We start from the raw sequence: 18922 nt of genomic DNA, 5'->3' as shown, positions 1-18922 counted from the left end.
CAATCAGCTGTCTTGTATAAGGTAAAATGTATTCGATGACATACGGTCCACATAGTTTAGGTTTTTTTAAGTTGATTGCAATAAAAATTATTCATTCACTCTAAAACAAACAATATCCTGCCCAAAAATGACTTACAAGACACTATATTATACTTTTAAAAATAACTATAATATTAAATTACAAATTAAGACAGCGTAAAAATAAAATAATAACATTAATAACAATTACAGTACTATTTAACGGTAGAGCTCTGATTTAACGGGGACTATTATGCTATTAGAATGATAGTCCCAGCAAGTTAACAAATTGATCATCAAAAGGACGGTTGTGTTTATTTACTTGTGCACTCTATTGTGGGACCTCGTGTCATCATGAATGATACATTTTATTGTGTATTTAAATTGATTAAGGAATAACGCAAGATTGCAGAGAAGCCAATTAGAATAACGTATTATAATGAAACATATATCTAATGTTATTATAACATTGTACATGTCCTCCTAACGATACATCTAATAGTTGCCACTGGACATTAAACAGCTAACTATAAATTCATCCGTCATATTCTTATTTTTGTTATAATGTGAAAATCCAACAACATGATGATATAATAATTATTGCAGATTTCACTAGGGAAATACGTGGGAAATAATTGTAAACAAAACCACTGACTACGGCACAAATTAAAGTCTAGCCTTTTCACATGAAAATACGTTATTTTCATAAATCTATTCTAAATAATTTTAAACAATTTTAAATCAAACGGTATTTTTTCTTATTTGCCATAAAAAAAAAAAAATTATTTGCATTACTTATTTTAAACAGATCGATTGTTTTTCAATGGTCGGTGCCTGTCAGCATTTATAAAACCGTGTTTGCCAGAAAGATAGCTACAGAGAACAGAAAAACAACAATGTATTAGAAATACTTAAAGGTCCTACGTGTATATTCTATTTTCTGTTGTAATGTGGTGTAATGCAAAAAAAAAGTTAATTCCTGAATACTGATTTGTACCCATCAAGTTAATAACAAATCTATGGTAGTCTCTTCTTCTTTACTCGCAAAGTATTCGATTAAATCATTTTTTATTAATGAAAATTGCTCATTGCTGGCGAATGTTAAACATTGATCTCTAGGTTTTCAATTGTTTAGTTGTTAGGTTACTGTCTGATCTCGCAAACCTGATATTTTATGGTCATTATTGTTTGCATCCAATTGCACCAATGCATTAAAAAGATATAAACGCGACACCGTACGAGAGTCGTTAATCGTTATTTTACATAAACTATTAGTATTTTCTTTCTTTAACGAAATACGAAACCACTTCTCGCAATTCGCTTTGGGGTTATTGTGCTTGTCTTTTGACAAAAAATAGCCTTGTTTCAAAAACAAAACGTATAAGAGTAATATTTAAAACTGAACTAGAGTGAAGAGATAGGAAGTAGGAATTTCGAATTTTAATTGAATGTTCTAAATCTAAGTGTATTTCTGATATATGATTGTACAGACTCAAAAATATCTTTGTTTTTCTGAAATAGATAGATAGATAGATACTTTATTCTCTAAAAACTAAATACAAGTTTTCAGAGAAACATACAATATAATTACAGATACAATAGTTGAAATGAAAGGTCACCGTCACCAGCCAATGAAAGCAAAATGGATATAGTAGATCTTTCTAATTTTGAAAACAATATTTCTCTTGCTTCGTTGATAAAAGGGCACTTAAGAAATAGTGAATACTATCCTCAACAGGATGACCACAGCTGATTGCGGGATTGGGTTTAATATTGATAAGGTTTATATCTGCATTTGAATAAATGTACCATATTTCTCAACTGCACTGGTATTAAACTGATAACCGTAACTGGAATTACGACTATCCCAATATTGCGACGGCAGATATATGTAAAATTTTTACAGCCATGTTTTCTCAAATGTAGCATGTTTTTGTCAAAAGTTACTCAGCTGCAAGGTTTCTCTATACCATTACATCATATTTGAATCGTAACGGTGCACTGGAATTGTCTAAGCGCTTTGAACATTGCCGTTGAAAATTTTTGCCAACATCTGTTACAGAAGAAGGTTGTCAAAGTTGAGAAAAACGCTTGGTACTTTTATATACTTTGTGGAAAGATAGAAAAACACTATAATTTTCGTCAGAACTCAAAGACTCGTCACCAGAGAACAATACATAAATTGTAACATTGATTTCATTTATTATTGTAAGCCTTTGTGAATAAAAATTGTTATAATATAATAGATGAATAATGATTGTTTGATATGTCCCATTGTCTACTGAACATATTTAAGATCAATATTTTAAAATTTGTATACCAAACTTTTGAAATTTTACTCGGCGTTTATAAATAGCATTGAAAGTACAACATCTTATAAACGATAATCATTGATAAATGTAAATGAGCCACTCTTTCTTAGGTTGAGATGGAATATGTTCGTTATTTGATTTAACGAGTTTAACAATCAAAACCCCTGAAATATCGTCTCATGACAAGAACGAAAAATGGCGAAACAGAACTTCCAACAGCGGACAAGGATTTCTTATTATACAATATTCTTTCAATGGATGTTTTAAATTAGTGTTGTCAAATCGTACACTTTTGCCTAACCGGTTACTCGTATAATCGTTCGACCGATTAACCGATTAACCGGTAGTCGAATGCCTTATCAATAGTACCCTACACATAGATAAAAGAAGATGTGGTATGACTGTCAATTTGACTACCTTCCATTCAAGTCATACATTTACGTTTTTATAATACGATGAATTGAAGTTTGTCCTTTGGTATTATAAGGCTCATCTGTGAAGATTCCTGTCGAAGATTGGCTTTTAATAATGAAATACACAGTATTAACTATGGCGTTTGTACTAACTTCAGATTGTAAAATAAAAAACAAAACACGTCTTGATCTCGTAGAATTGAATATGTCTGAAATCGATGATTCTTTGTTTTCTCTTGTTGTCTCCGAAAATAATCTGGAGTGTTTTAATTTAAATTGATGAATCCTGATACTCGTACCATCAAGTATACATTGATTACATTCACGTTGGTTTTATTTTTACATTTTTTGGGTTAGCTTTTCGTTTAAAGTATGATAACAAAAGCATGCACGACGGAGATTGCACATTTAAGATGTAGGTCTACACTATATTACTAATAATAGATCAAAAATGAAATAATAAAGTAAATTGTAAAATTTAATCGTATTACTGATTAAAAATTACTGTTAAACAAACATGAAACTAATTATGTTTTCTTAAGATCTTGCTCCAAGGGGCGTATGACATTTGCGCCGATTTTGAAAATATTCATTCTTTCATTTGAGCCGATTTCATTTTTTCATTTGCGCCGATTTATATTTGCTCCTAATTAGAATAACAGGTAAGTTAATACTTGTACATGTACTATGTACTGTACTATACTATTGGTAAAGTCTGGTTATAAATGCTGTTCATTTATGTTAATTTTGATTCATATTGTTCTGAAACTTCATAGTAACATGATAGACATATTGCACACTGAAACGAGTCGAGGAGTCAATTCTTTAATCATCGAGGGCCATACATATCGGATGACAAGTGTCCTGAAACACATTTTACTAATGTACCATAAAATCGTGTACAGCCAGAGTCACCACGGCTTCTATTGTCAAAACATAGAACGAGCATAACCATGTGGTAGATGTCCGAAAGACAGCGGGTACAGTCAATGTAAAGTCTGGAGATGTATCTTGTAGGTCTTCATCCACTACCCGTGGTGAGCAGGGGACAACAGTTATATACAAGTTATGATTGATAATTCATTAAATTTGTACAAGTGGCTAACTGAGGAGGTCTATAATGATAAATGAAAAAGAACATGACTTGGATTGAAAGTTCATTCATTGGCACTCATACCACTTCTTCTAATATCTATTCACCTGTAATTTACCTGTAAAAAAAAATCGGCGCAAATGAAAAAAAAATCGGCGCAAATGAAAGAAAAAATCGGCGCAAATGAAATGCAGATTGGCGCAAATGCAAAACGCCGGCCCCAAGCTGAGAGACAAGTTCAAATTAATTTTATATTTTTGGATTAACAATAGCAATCAATATACTGGACTATTGATCTATCAAATTAATTACCACGACGACACTTTTTAAAGAAAACATAACTATTGAATGATTTCATTACTTTATATCAAATCTATTAAAATTGAAAAAAGTCCGGTTAACCGGTTAGCGTTTTTGGTATTCGGTATTCGGTCGTTCGAACGGTTAACCGGTTAACAATCAAAACCCCTGAAATATCGTCTCATGACAAGAACGAAAAATGGCGAAAAAGCGGACAAGGATTTCTTATTATACAATATTCTTTCAATGGATGTTTTTTGAAAGCAATGTAGAACTTATCAATTAAGACATTTCGTATCCATTTTGAAATATGAAGTTACATGCATGAAGAAGTTTGTCTGACGTATAAAAATTGAAATAAAGCATGACGGGAGTTAAGAGAAAAAAGGCAGTATGGCCATCTTGCGAAATAGAAAAGTCAGGATAAATTAATAACTAAGAAATGCAGGACAGAAAAGAGTGTAAAATAAAAAAAAAAGCAGGACTACATTTACATTGAGATATCATTGAAGAGGGGCGTACATCATCTACGCCCCCTCTGAATCTGCCACTGGATATCTAGTTTCGCTGAAAAAGAATGAATTTTCGCAACAACTTAATTACGCCAATTCTTATTTTACATGCTTTATTGTAAAAACTGCAGCATTCATTTGCGCCAATAAAACAACCATTTAATTGCGCAAATATTATAGACTTGTTTTCAGATGTTTGTTCTTAGTGCATTGAGGAGGTCCTTTCCGGTATTGACAGGTACAAGTAAAGGGTCTCCTTAGTGCACTTAAAACAAAATAGTGCACTTAGGACCTGATGGGATGATAGAACTGACACAAAAACATGACATAAAATGGAGACTTTCTTAAAGTACTTAATTTCAAATTTTATAATCATATCTTTAGTAATTATAGTTATTTAACAGTTGAAGTCAGTATTTTAATGTAACATGTACGTGCAAATAAGTAAATCGTTTCGAGGTAAATATGACACAACTAATAAAATTGAAAATGGAAATGGGGAATGTGTAAAGTTCCATTTATTGGCGCAATTCATATTATAAAAAAGAAAGAAGAATTGGGCGCGATTCAAACCTTTACAATTTGACAAATTACAACTGACCGTTTTGACAAACCAGTAAATTCTTCGCCCGGGGATATGCACCTGACATTAATCTACCTTCAGTAACTTTACAATACCCAGCCGTGTCATTTCCGTATATTGTACATGTAGAAAGCACGTGTGATACATGTATACACCAGAAATACCCATTCAAGTGATTTTTATTTTTAGAAGAACTCCATATCGGGTAACATTAAATATACATACACATAAAATTACAATTGAAAAAAAAAAATGTTAATAATAAGTTCAAATGTTGTTTTTATTAAATGCACCTACAACATGTAAGTACGTATTCGTAAACTTATGTTGTTACTTTATTTCATATAAATTTTATTTTTCTCGTTGTGTTGCTTGTCCATTAATACCCCCTTCACATACACGAATGTGTCTTACGATTCCTTACGAATGTTGTTTGTTTTATCAAATGCAAGCATTCGCAAGCAATCGTAAACCACTCGCAAGCAATCGTAAATCACTCGCAAGCAATCGTAAACCACTCTTAAACAAATCGTAGACATTCGCAGACAATCGTATCGATTCGTAAAACTATTTGGAAATTTTTGGACATGCCAAAAATTTTACACGAATGTCCACGAATCATTTCATTCGTAAAGAGCTCGCAAATCACTCGCAACAATTCGTTAATGCATCGTTAACCGATCGCAACAACTCGTAAATCATTCGCAAGAAATCGTGAACAGTTTGATTTAAGAATGTTTAACGATTCATTTACGAATAGTTGCGAGCAGTTTACGATCGCTTTGCGATGGATAAACGAATTGATACGAATTCACGCGAGTGCTTTACGAATATATCCGATTGCTTTACGAATGTATACGAATACTTTGCGACTGCTTTGCGAGTGCTTTGCGAATGTTTTACAAATAGGAATATTTAACAAATGATTTGACGATAAAATTGGGGTTTTGTTTTTATTCTAATAGTTCGTTTCAGTTGTTATAAAATCGTGGAAGAAGGAAGTCGCATTTTACTATTGAATCATGGCTCCAAAGAGAAGACCTGCTGCAAGGAAAAGGAAGACAAATCCTGCTTCACCTAGATCCCCTACACCACCACCACCATCGCCCGAAACACCAAACCCCGCCGAATTACCACCACCAGAGGCAAACCCACCAACCGTTGGTATCGAATATCCTGAGCAGCAACTTTCAGATACTGACAATGTTGATACAGCCGGCTCAAACTTTGCCTCAGATGAGGACGATTTGATAGCCACTGCCACAACCAGTGCAGCAGTAAGTGAGATTTGCTTATTCAATGTCTTTGAAAATCACCTTTATAAAGCACATAAAAAATGTATGAGTTTCATAGACAGATATTTAGTGAAATTGGCAATTGAGGAACTGCATTTTATTTTAAATAAATCATCAAAATACGATACATGCAAAGAAAATCTGCATTATTTAAATCAGATTAGTTGGACAGAATAGCAATATAATAAGATTAAAGTTAAAATAATTATAACACGGAATCTATATCCAGAGGCCAGTGTATAACTGTTGTTGAACGTATTGGCAAAAATGTAATTAAAAAAGATAACAATGTTTATGATACTTTTCAAACAATTGCAATCAGCATATGAACTTCTTGAAAGACCGGTCATTATAAAAATATTTATGAGTGTATTTTATAGTAAAGTCGTTGATAGTTATCACGAAAATGGACATTGTGTATTTTCAGACTCGCAAGAAGAATAAACCCAAAACTAAAAGTGCGAGAATACTGACGATCGAAGAGGAAGACGAAGTAATTGAGTGGTTAAAGTCAAATCGTTTTCTATACGACAAGACAAGTATTGATTTCAAAAATCGCGATAAAAAAGAGCGAACATGGCATGAAATGGAACAGAGGATGAAGTTGAATCCCGGTGATCTTCAAAGATGGTATACGTCCTTAAGAACCACGTATGTGAAAGAAGTAAAGAAAAGAGAAAACACCACACGATCCGGAGCCGGTGTCGGAGATGGTTTGCTAACATCTAGAACTAGCTGGTTGTTGGAGAAATTCGAGTTTGTAAAACCCTTTGTCTGTCAGGCAAGAGGAACCAAGGGGTCACAGATCAAGAAACCTGACCGGTACTCAGACTGCAGTGAGTCATCAGTTCCATCAATAACGACCATGGAAAGTACACCACAGTCAGTGACAACATCGTCAACTACAACAAAGATATCTGACTGCCTAGAAAAAGTTTCTCAGCAGTTAGCAGTCCCAAAGAGTGACATAGAGAAGACCTGCGATTTCCTTAGTACGCTAATGGCAAAGATGACCCCTTCCTGTCTGGAGGATTTTACGAATGAAACTATCTTCAAGGCAATGGAGTATGTTAAACAGTCTAAACAGGAACAGCGTCAAACACAACAACCGCCAAGGGATGATTTTATACAGCCATCCCAGCTTTCATCTACATTCACAGACCCTTCCCAGCAAGTAAATCGCCAAACATTACCTCAATTTACCCAATTACAACCTCAACAGCAAACTGCAGTAGGAAATAACAGGCCTTCAATTAGACCGACAACATCATCCATGTCGTTCAGGCATCGTCAGCCGCAACAAATGTCTACTGATCGCGACTATATCATTGCACGCAACTTAGCAGCTTCGAATCCGCCAGCTGACGTCCTTCAACAATATGGTCGATACCAATGGGCAGAACTGCAACCGACTAACTTGCAACCTATCTTAATGGGTCAACAGCAACAGACAGTATACTCAACTCACACTACAAGTCAGACACCAAGTGCTATTGAATCAACTGCGACAGATACAACATCAGTACTGACGGATGCTTATGAGACAATAAACCCAGAAACACCTTTCATATAGATCTTCGACGTGAATGACTGTTTATTTTCATTTAGAAAAGATTTAGGAAAATCTTGAATAGAGAACCTTTAAATGTATAACTATTTGTAGATTGTAGAAAATTTGTAGCTTTTTTTGAGAATGAAAAGAAATAGGTTAATCCACATTTGTTTATGTTGTTTATTTTAGGAACCAAAATTTTTAAACAAAACCAATAAAAAATGACATCGCTGAAAAGTGTAATATGCAAACGGAATCTTTTGCCATTACTTGGCGCCTGTGCCCTTTTCAATGTACATTTAGTTGTAAATCAAATTCGAACACACTAAGGAGCAATCAATAATCATAAACCACAAAGAAGACAATGCCATGGCAAATACACAACAGGCAACACAAATAACAACATAACAAAAACTAAAAACAAAGCAACATGGACCCCAAACAAAAACAAAATGTGGTGAACTCAAGTACCCTGGAAGGGTTAGCAGCTCCTGCTTCAAGTGTGACAACCGTCGTTTAGCTTAAATGTCAAAATCATTCTGAAACTCATTTATTGATGCTTATCAAAGTTTGTGTTTAAACTCAACCTATTCTTTTTTGCGCGTGTTGGGTCGTTGCCTCTTTGACACATTCCCCGTCTTCACTCATATTCTATCCCTTAAATACCATTCCAAGTACTAGTATTGCAACAAATTTGTATTATAAAGTGTATGTCAAACAAAGTTGGAATGAATTATTCATTATGATAGAACCTCATTCTGAGATTTTTTATAGTCCTATCTATATCTATTTTTTTATTTTTAAACATTACATCAATTAACACAATACTGATGCATTCAAAACAATCAATGTTTCTGAACCAGTCAAATCATGTTCTCTTGCCAATCTACGGCGCCTGCTTCCGAGTTGAAGTAATTTTTAAGATAGTTCCTTTGATCAATTCCAGCAGCGTTACCAAAATTTCTCTGATACCCTGGGTCTCCGTCGGTAAGTTGCGCACCTTGTCGCCATTGTCCCTCTATTAAATTATGATTGTTGTCTTCTTCGTCAGCAAACAGTTGTAGATCAGCACGTTTCCTTATCCGAAGTAAGTTATGAAGAGTAGTACAAGACAGTACGATTAAATCTACTGTTTCTGGCAGTTGTTGCATAGTTCCAATCAAAATCTGAAATCTCATGGCAAGAATGCCAAAAGCATTCTCCACAATTCTACGTGCACGGGACAACCTATAGTTAAAGATGCGCTCATCGTGGTCTAAACGTTTTCTTGAATAGGGTTTCATCATCCATGATCGGAGAGGAAATGCGTCATCGCCAATAAGAAAATAAGGAATATCTGTTTCACCATTTGGAAGAGGGGAGGGAGGCGGAAGATCCAAAGTTCCATCTTCTAACATTGGTCGTAGTTCCGAGTCCCTAAATATCTGGCTATCAGATGCACTTCCGTATGAGCCCACACTCAGCCAAATAAACTTATAATCTGCATCAACTAGAGCCATCATCACTGTAGAGAAGAAATGTTTGTAGTTAAAAAATAACGACCCCGAGTTAGGCGGTTTTCTTATTCTAATGTGCTTCCCATCCAAAGCACCACAAGCGTGTGGGAGGTTCCATATTCTTTCAAAGTCAGATGCTATACGCATCCAATCTTCCGTCGTAATCTCATCCGGCATGACTTCATCTTTGTATGCTAAGTAAATTGCTTCGCAGACTTTAGGCACAAAGAGTGATATGGAGTTCCGGGCAACACGAAAGGCATACATAAGATCAGCATACGTGGAACCGGTAGCCAAATGTCTGAGTGTAACGGCTAACTTCAGTCCTGGTTCAAGTGGTTCCCTGTAACGAGAAATATTTATCTAAACTTACAATGCAATTAAAAGAATATTTTTTGTCGCATAAAAGGTAAACTGGAAATGTGTCATACATTAGAATAACAAAAGACAAGACAGTTTAATATACCCACTTCCATATGAATACGAACGTTATTTGGGGCGTTACTAACACGTACTTTGTTCACTTTGTATTAAATTGAATTATTTAGAAGCAAAGTGCTTAAGGAAAATTTTTTAAAAGATTGTTTTGCTGACCTTTTTACTTAGATATGAATTTCTGAAAAAACAGTTAGTATGGTTTTCTAAACTGACTATATCATGCGGAAAATCCAAGCCTCGTCCTTCGGCACCGTCGGATATTCATATGATATAGTCAGCATACAAAATAAAACTAACTATTATTCTTAATGTACATTTCTGTTTTATTTTGCTTGAAAATTGAAGTACTTACCTGAAAGAGGTAGAGCTTTTTCTGATTGCAGGGGTAATTCTGTCAAGTATCTCCCCAAACAAGTCGGCATCAACTCTTAAAAAGTTTCTGTAACCAGACGCATCTTCCCGGTTAAGCTCATGCAGGAGTTGGTCATATTGTCCAAACAAAGTTCTTCTGATGAGCCATGGCCTGCACCAAAATCTACGTTGAGTCCGCCTCCTCCTCCTCCTAAAACAAAGAGGAAACAGTTGTTGATTTTCTTCCTCTGCCCTCTGTGCCAGTGGAAGAAGAAGTCGAAGGAAGTTATGGAAGAGTAATAATTTATTTCTCTCGTAAGACATGTCTTGTTACTCCGAATGTTTACATGGATAATAAATGAGACTGTATGGCCTACTATCTATATGAGTGCATGCATTTCCCATTGCAAAAAAAATAAACATTCGTAAAACACTCGTAACTCAATCGCAAATGTTCGTGGGCTATCGTAAACTATTCGTTAACCAATCGTAAAAACTTGGATCAGATCGTTACCATTCGTATTGTGCTCGCAAAACACTCGTATGCATTCGTTAATTGCTCGTATCTATTCGCAATGAATCGTCTACTGTTATCGTAAAAGCATCGCATTCATTCTTAGTAAATCGTAACCAATCGTAAAGCACTCGCAAATCACTCGTAAAAGTGGTTTATTCGCAAAAGATTCGTTAAAGTTTAACGAATCTTGTAAATTTTGGTGATTCGTTAGCATTCGTAAGAAACATTCGTGTATGTGAAGGGGGTATAATTGACGTTTACGCTATATTTTTTGTTCGGTATTTGTGAAAACCTGCTCATCTATCAATTTCACAAGAATATAAAATAGTCGTAAGTCATGAACACTGAAGTTTAACTTGTTATCAATTTTTCGTATACGCAAAAAGATAGAATTAAATGAAACACTTTAAAGCTGTTTAAATCATGCAGTGAATTTTCAAAAATATAGTTTTGAAAAACCGGTTATTTTTGTTTAATACTTTTTCTGTCCCTTTTCTTAAAAATTAGGACGCGTGTCACTGGTAAATATAGAACTAGTCAACTATGAATCACAAACAACAAATTTTTGAATCTTTTATCATTTGTTCTGTTAAACCAAAGACATGACTTGTAGATGTATTCTATTATCCGGGATAAATTATTCACAATGATAAAGACATAAGGGATGATTTAGAAATTGGCATGTTGTGTATACACCTATCTATTGGTGAACACTTATGTTGCCCACTAGCCGTCCTTATGTGATTTTTGTTGTTTGGTTGCGAGTGTCTCGTTGTCGTTCAACCCACTATGATCTCCTACAGTTCCAATATATATTTTTCTTAAGACTTTGCTCACAGGAAAGTAATAGAATAGGTTTGGATATACATTTTAAATCCCCAAAATTTTATTTTAAACTATTAATTTTGAAGACGTGAGTTATCTAAACGAAGTCTAAATGGTCACCAAATCACCTGTTTATTGTCTGTTTGGGTTTATTATTTTAAGCATAAAGTTTATAAATCGATTTCTGAACACACATTATACATGTATAGCATTAAGTCAAAGTAAACATTAAACTTATGAATGGCGGAAAAGAAATATCTGAAAACGATAGATGGATGTTGGATGTGTACGGATTGATAGTTTAGTCTTAGTTGCATGATTTTTTTATTAGTTGTTAGTGACTTTGAACTAGCTGTCAGATAACTGCGAATACTCTCAGATTTGTTCATTGTGTCTTTTTGTGTCGGGATGTATAAGTACCGGGCCGCGTCCACTTGTATTTTTGTCCATCTGATGAGTTAAGTCTTTTTCATCTGATTTTTATAGTTCGTTCTTATGTTGTACTGTTATTCCACTGTCCCAGGTTAGGTGGAGGGTGGGAATCCCGCTAACATGTTTAACCCCGCCACATAATTTATGTATGTGCCTGTCCCAAGTCAGGAGCCTGTAATTCAGTGGTTGTCATTTGTTTATGTGTTACATATTTGTTTTTCGTTCATTTTTTTACATAAATAAGGCCGTTAGTTTTCTCGTTTGAATTGTTTTACATTGTCTTATCGGGGCCTTTTATAGCTCACTATGCGGTATGAGCTTTGCTCATTGTTGAAGGCCGTACGGTGACATATAGTTATTAATGTCTGTGTCATTTTGTCTTTTGTGGATAGTTGTTTCATTGCCAATCATACCACATCTTCTTTTTTATACTATCAGTACACTATTCTATCAACATGTGTTTGGTGTCCATTTTACAATATATTGTTTAAGAATTTAGTATTTTCTTATTCATTCTGACATCTGTGTCCATGGCTGTTAACAAGAAATTGCGAAGACGTTATGCTTATCTGTTCACCTTTAAAAATGATTTTTCAACAGAATATTATATCTATAAAATTGTTTAAGTTTTGTTTTTCTTTGCGAAAACAAAATGGCCCTCAAGCTAAATGTCATCGTCATCGGCATGTATAATAGAAGACGATAAACACTTTAGAATATACACCACCTACTGGATCTTTTTACCTGGGCACATATCTCGTTACGTAACAAGTATGAATGTAAAATTCTCGATATGGTACATGTATATTCAGCCGAATATACACGGTATCTCTGGACTGGGGTATTTAAGATATTTTGATCTGATAATGAAACATGTAAATATATTTGTGCTTTATGTAAAAAAAAAAAAAGCATTTAACCATTTTATTTTTAAAACTTCTTTAAAATAAGTTGACTTTGAGCATATATTAGGTGAATATTATATTAAATTTGGGAAGTCGTGTATATCCCATTTGTCAGGTGAGAAATAAAAAAAAATATCAGCTGGGGTTTAAGAAGTGCAAATATTAACAAATTAAATTTATTTTTTATTTGTGTTCCTCAATAGTGTTTGCTAAATATATGTTTTCTCGAATGCCGAAAAGTGAAGAGTTTTTAATACGTGTAAATCCAAATTCACACAAACGACGTTTATAAATGGTCTGTTCAAGAGTTTAGTTACACTTTTCAAAATATTTCAGACACGTAAATAATATAGGTTATTAGTGCTAGCTTCACAAAGAAAATATCCACTGACATGCATAATATCTAATATCATGGGCCACGCATGGACTGTCTTTTTTATAGGGATGCCCATGTGGCACATCAAAGATAAGATTGATTTAACCATTGTACTTTAGAATTGCAACAAATCTTAAATTCTGAAAATCACTTGAATACATTAACCTGTTATCTTGTCGACTTTACAGCTTTTTTCCTAATGCTTGTACATATACAATCTGTAAATTATGCTTTTAATGTGTATCTCATAATATTGTGACATTGTACTAATTGATGTTTTATTGTCTATTTTCAGTCGGTGTTCGACCTTGACTTTAATAATAGGTTGACCCAGTTTCACCTGTGATGAATTTAAATGCCACATGAAGTTCACAATTGGTGTGATAGAAAATTTATGTGATAGTGGATATGTAAAATTTCGTAATCCATGTGTTATAGGAACTTGGAACCTGCACGTATTATTCATGGATTTATCTAGGATTACTAGAACTGTGTGAACACTTGTTACTATATATGGCCAGTCGTTGGCTAAAAATAGAATTGGACTTTCCCTTGCTATAAATCTTGTACATAGCGAAGACTTGTGAGACATACTATCACGTTTGATAACAAATGCGTTTTCAGTGAATATTTTAATTATTTTCAGTTGGAAAAATATATATTGGAAAAAGTGATTAGTTATTAACTTCACATCAAGAATTATATTTCTGCCAGAAAAAGCAGATTCTATTGTGCTATTTATAGCATACATATACCATGTAGGAATATTTTCCTTTTTCACAACAAACATATCTTTGACTTTCAATTTGTCATTTCTTTTTGGATGTATGCAATCTTTAATCACATCACATTCATGTTTTTGTTTTTTTTTCAATAATTATAATAAAAATAATTAAAATTATATACATTTTGTACATTTGTTTTTAAATATTATAATGTATAAATTTTTGATACAACTATAATATGATACAGTCTTGCACTACTTTTTACTTGTCTTTTGTGCAGGACCTGTACGTTTGTGGTATTCGTCTGTGGGGGTTGTTGCATTTCTTTTGTCGGTTTTATTTGTAGGCGTATGATTTTCAGGGTTTACAGTACCAGGTGTGCCATGGAAATATTGGCTAATACCTCCTTGTGGTGTACTTCTTCTTGGGTTTCTTATCCCCGTTTTCTTTTTTGACCCTTTATTTTTTTCACCTAGAGTATCTTCTGCTGTTGAGTTTTTTTTAGCTTTTTCACTATCTTCACTTGTATTTATGTTAGTAGATGTCAGGTTTTTGTCTAGTGGAGCAATAGATATCTGACTGACTGCGTTTTCGTCTTGTTGCAGTACAGATTTAGATTGTGGCTCTTGCTTATCTACTACAGTTTCATCGCCATCTGAATTTTGGTCATGTGTTTTATCAACTTCACTAAGAGGAGATGTAGTGTTTGCCTCTTGTGTCATCTCTGATGTTCCTCTTGTTTTCAAAGCTGTTGTCTCCAGATTTTGGACTTCTGGTGTACTCCTTATCTCTAGATCTGGTGTCTCTATTTTCGTCAGTGAATCTAAATTAGAAGATTGTGGTGCAATGCATATCACTAAAGCCGTTGTGTTTGATGATGCTATTGTTTCTGTATCTTTTTCCTCTAAAGTTGGCCTTTTTTCTCTATCTGGAACTGGATTACCTTCAGTTTGAAATTCATTAATTTGATTAATTTCAGAAAAGCAATCGGCTGATTTCAAGTCACTATTGTCAACGGTCTCTATCGACTGCTTTTCTCTATCAACAGTGGCCTGCTCTAGCATAGCGCTTTTCTTGTCAATCCTGTGGTCCATTGTTTCTTTATTCTGTGTGATTTTCTGTTATTAACCAATAATCTGTCTTTGTCTGTGTTATTTTCTGTTATATTTTGTATTTAAATCTTGATTTGCAGAGGAGTTCACTTCCTTATTTCAATTTTCCTTCTTAATAAGATGGAGATATCATCCAATTGATTCACCAATAAGTATGTACATTATCCTCTTTCATGTTATAAATTGCAGAAATAACTGTTTTTCTTATTGATGTCTGTAGTTGTGAGATTAAACTGTACTATGAACATTTCAATTATGCTACCTAAAAATAAATACAATAACAGTTTGTATTGCCTTTTTAGTATGTGAAGTGTGGTAAACACTTAAGTATCGTTTATGGTACACAATAGTTATCAAAAGTACCAGGATTATAATTTTATACGCCAGACGTGCATCTACGTAATACAAATATGATCGAGTGATATAGTTTGTTTGGGTGATAAATGTACTTATTTGCGTCTGTTTAAAGTCGGTTTTCTTACCCTAATAACCGAGAAGTCTGAAAAGTTCATGTACAGAGATCAACCTAGAATTGAGAATGGAAATAGGGAATATGTCAAGGAGATACCAATCCGACCAAAAAGCAGATAACAGTCGTAGTTTAACAATGAGTCTTCAACGTAGCCAGAAAATGCCATACGCGAAGGTGATCAAAGATTTATTCTTACAATGCAGCTTCAAATCTTCCATCACTGTATTGGATACCTAAACTACATAAGTGTCCTTACAAACAACGGTATATTGCTGGGTCTTCCAAGTGCTCCACGAAACCTCTTTCTAAATTATTAACATCTATTTTATCAGCAATCAAAGACGGGCTTCAAAGTTATTGTGAAACTGCCTATTCTAGAGGTGGCGTGAATCAGATGTGGATACTTAAAAATTCAAAAGATCTTTTAGAGTACATACAATCTAACTCTCTTTCATCTTGTAACAGTATTAAAACATTTGACTTTTCTACCCTGTACACAAGTATTCCACATTCCAAACTAAAAGACAAATTGAAAGAGTTGATATTACTTTGCTTCATAAAAAACAATGGCCAACGTAGATACAAGTATCTTGTCTTAGGGGTGATAAATCCTACTTTGTAAAGAATCACTCTGATTCAAACAAAAAATTCTCTGAAACTGATATTATCAAGATGCTTGATTTCTTGATTGACAACATATTTGTTACGTTCGGAGGACGTGTTTTTCAACAGACTGTCGGCATTCCAATGGGAACAAACTGTGCCCCTCTACTCGCCGACTTGTTTCTTTATTATTATGAGGCTGACTTCATGCAGGAACTTCTTAGGAAGAAAGATAAGAAGTTAGCAATATCCTTTAACTCTACTTTCCGCTATATAGATGATGTTCTTTCACTAAACAATTCAAAATTTGGTGACTATGTGGAACGCATCTATCCAATCGAACTAGAGATAAAGGATACTACAGATACAGTTAAGTCGGCTTCATATCTTGACTTACATCTAGAAATTGACAATGAGGGTCGGTTGAAAACAAAACTTTACAACAAAAGAGATGATTTCAGCTTTCCAATTGTGAACTTTCCATTTCTAAGTAGCAACATTCCAGCAGCACCTGCATACGGGGTATATATCTCCCAATTGATACGATATTCCCGTGCTTGCATTTCCTATCATGATTTTCTTGATAGAGGTTTGCTGCTCACAAGGAAGCTATTAACCCAAGAGTTCCAAATGGTGAAGTTGAAATCATCCCTTCGTAAATTTTACGGACACCATCACGAGTTGGTTGACCGTTATGGAATAACCGTTTCACAAATGATATCGGATATGTTCCTTACGTCGTAACTACAATCCCCTTCCCTTTCATGAATATGACCTACCGAATTAGACTATTTACCGGATTTGTAATCACTTAAGCAACACGACGGGTGCCACATGTGGAGCAGGATCTGCTTACCCTTCCGGAGCACCTGAGATCACCCCTAGTTTTTGGTGGGGTTCGTGTTGTTTATTCTTTAGTTTTCTATGTTGTGTCGTGTGTACTATTGTTTTTCTGTTTGTCTTTTTTATTTTTAGCCATGGCGTTGTCAGTTTGTTTTAGATTTATGAGTTTGACTGTCCCTTTGGTATCTTTCGTCCCTCTTTCAAACATGCTCAGCAGTTTATATGACAATAAGTATCTTGATCCATTAAGATGTCAATCAAATCTATATCAACGCTATAGTAAGAAAAGTAAGCATTTTAGAGGAAGCTCAATAAAAACAAATGTAAACCTCTGGTCTATTCAAATACATTTTGCATGAAATTCAGGCTACAAACAGATTTGTTATTCTTCAAAAGTACTGTGTAACGCTCAGAAATTAATTTTAAGTACCCACAAAGAGTAAAAGTCATTTCAATATTTCTTATTTATATTTAATACTCATTCCTTTTTTTGTAATAAAAAAAATCTTAAATCTTAACATTAGACGATACGATTTAAATATACTTTGAATTAAATAATACATTGTAATATACCACTTAACATTATCAAGACAGACTTGATGCTCACCTTAAATATTGTAAGTTTTATTAAATAGGTCTGTGTTCTTTTCATGGACTCTGGCGTCTTTCACTTTCGACACAAATGTGCAGAAAATGTCATTACAGGGAAAATTCGCCAAAGGATAAAAAATTGATGATATATCACTTAAATAAATACGCTTTTTCAAAGCATATTTTTAAAACCGACTATCAGTTCTTTGCAAGTCACCATCTTGAAAACTAATAACCACTGATATATAATTACCGAAAAGTCCTATTACAAAGCATGACATTTCATTTATAGTCACTGTTAAAATGACTTGTCAAGCTTATGGATGTTCTATCAGCCCAAGTAATGGAAGAGTAAAATTGAGAATTGAAATGGGGAATATGTCAAAAGACAACAACCCGACCATAGAAATAACAACAGTAGAAGGTCAATAACAGGCAATGTAGCAAGAAATTCCCGCACCCGGAGGCGTCCCTCAGCTGGCCCCTAAACAAATATATACTACTTCAGTGATAATGAACCCCATACTAATTTCCAAATTGTACAAATGAAACTTAACTTAAAATAATACAAGTACAAGACTAACAACGGCCAGAGGCTCCTGACTTGGGACAGGCGCAAAAATGCGACGGGGTTAAACATGTTTATGAGATCTCAACCCTCCCCCTATACATCTAGTCAATGTAGAAAAGTATACGCATAACAATACGCACATTTAAATTCGGTTCAAGAGAAGTCCGAGTCTGATGTCAGAAGATGTTAATAAAGGCAACAGTAGTATACCGCTGTTCAAAACTCATAAATCCATGGACAAAAGACAAAAATTCCTTCAAACAATTGTCAAAAACAAGAAAATCAAAGAAGGCAGCTAATATAATTTCACATTTACATATATTGATGCTGTTATTTTCATTAACAATCCATACTTTTCTGATTGGGTTCCCTTAATATATTTTTCAGAACTAGAAATTTATGAAACAACAGACACTGCTTTCTTTGTTTCATTTCTTTTCTCACTTAATACCTCGAATTTGACATAAGCGGAGATCTCTATACCAGAATCTATGACAAACGATCATTTTCTATTTTGAAATTTTCAATTTTTCCTGATCTTTGTAGCAGTATAACAACCTCTTGGCATACAAGATATACATTTCACA

At 34.1% G+C, this 18922-nt stretch overlaps 2 protein-coding genes across 2 annotated transcripts; one reads left to right on the top strand and one right to left on the bottom strand.

The window, feature by feature from the left end:
- Positions 1-5617: 5617 nt before the first annotated feature.
- On the top strand, positions 5618-8244 carry LOC139498326 (uncharacterized). Its single transcript, XM_071286698.1, has 2 exons — positions 5618-6508; positions 6954-8244. The coding sequence occupies exons 1-2, from the start codon at positions 6254-6256 to the stop codon at positions 8097-8099; spliced, it is 1401 nt and encodes a 466-aa protein (XP_071142799.1). The 5' UTR covers positions 5618-6253; the 3' UTR covers positions 8100-8244.
- A 648-nt stretch (positions 8245-8892) lies between these two features.
- Positions 8893-11115, bottom strand: LOC139498327 (uncharacterized). The gene is made up of 2 exons (XM_071286699.1): positions 10365-11115; positions 8893-9917 (listed from the first exon to the last, which is right to left on the bottom strand). Exons 1-2 carry the CDS (start codon positions 10685-10687, stop codon positions 8942-8944), a joined length of 1299 nt encoding a protein of 432 aa, XP_071142800.1. The 5' UTR covers positions 10688-11115; the 3' UTR covers positions 8893-8941.
- Between the last annotated feature and the right edge of the window lie 7807 nt (positions 11116-18922).

The sequence above is a fragment of the Mytilus edulis genome, chromosome 12, assembly GCF_963676685.1.
Source record: "Mytilus edulis chromosome 12, xbMytEdul2.2, whole genome shotgun sequence".
Lineage (NCBI taxonomy): Eukaryota > Metazoa > Mollusca > Bivalvia > Mytilida > Mytilidae > Mytilus > Mytilus edulis.
The sequence above is the reverse complement of the archived record's forward strand: the minus strand, read 5'-3'. Positions and strand labels throughout refer to the sequence as shown.

What these genes read in the sequence shown, in the direction of transcription:
- LOC139498326 (XM_071286698.1), top strand. Translation starts at nt 6,254, where the DNA reads ATGGCTCCAAAGAGAAGACCTGCTGCAAGGAAAAGGAAGACAAATCCT. An exon ending in CTGCCACAACCAGTGCAGCA is followed by an intron (nt 6,509 to 6,953) that starts GTAAGTGAGATT and finishes GTGTATTTTCAG; the next exon opens with ACTCGCAAGAAGAATAAACC.
- LOC139498327 (XM_071286699.1), bottom strand. Translation starts at nt 10,687, where the DNA reads ATGTCTTACGAGAGAAATAAATTATTACTCTTCCATAACTTCCTTCGA. An exon ending in AAAAGCTCTACCTCTTTCAG is followed by an intron (nt 9,918 to 10,364) that starts GTAAGTACTTCA and finishes TTCTCGTTACAG; the next exon opens with GGAACCACTTGAACCAGGAC.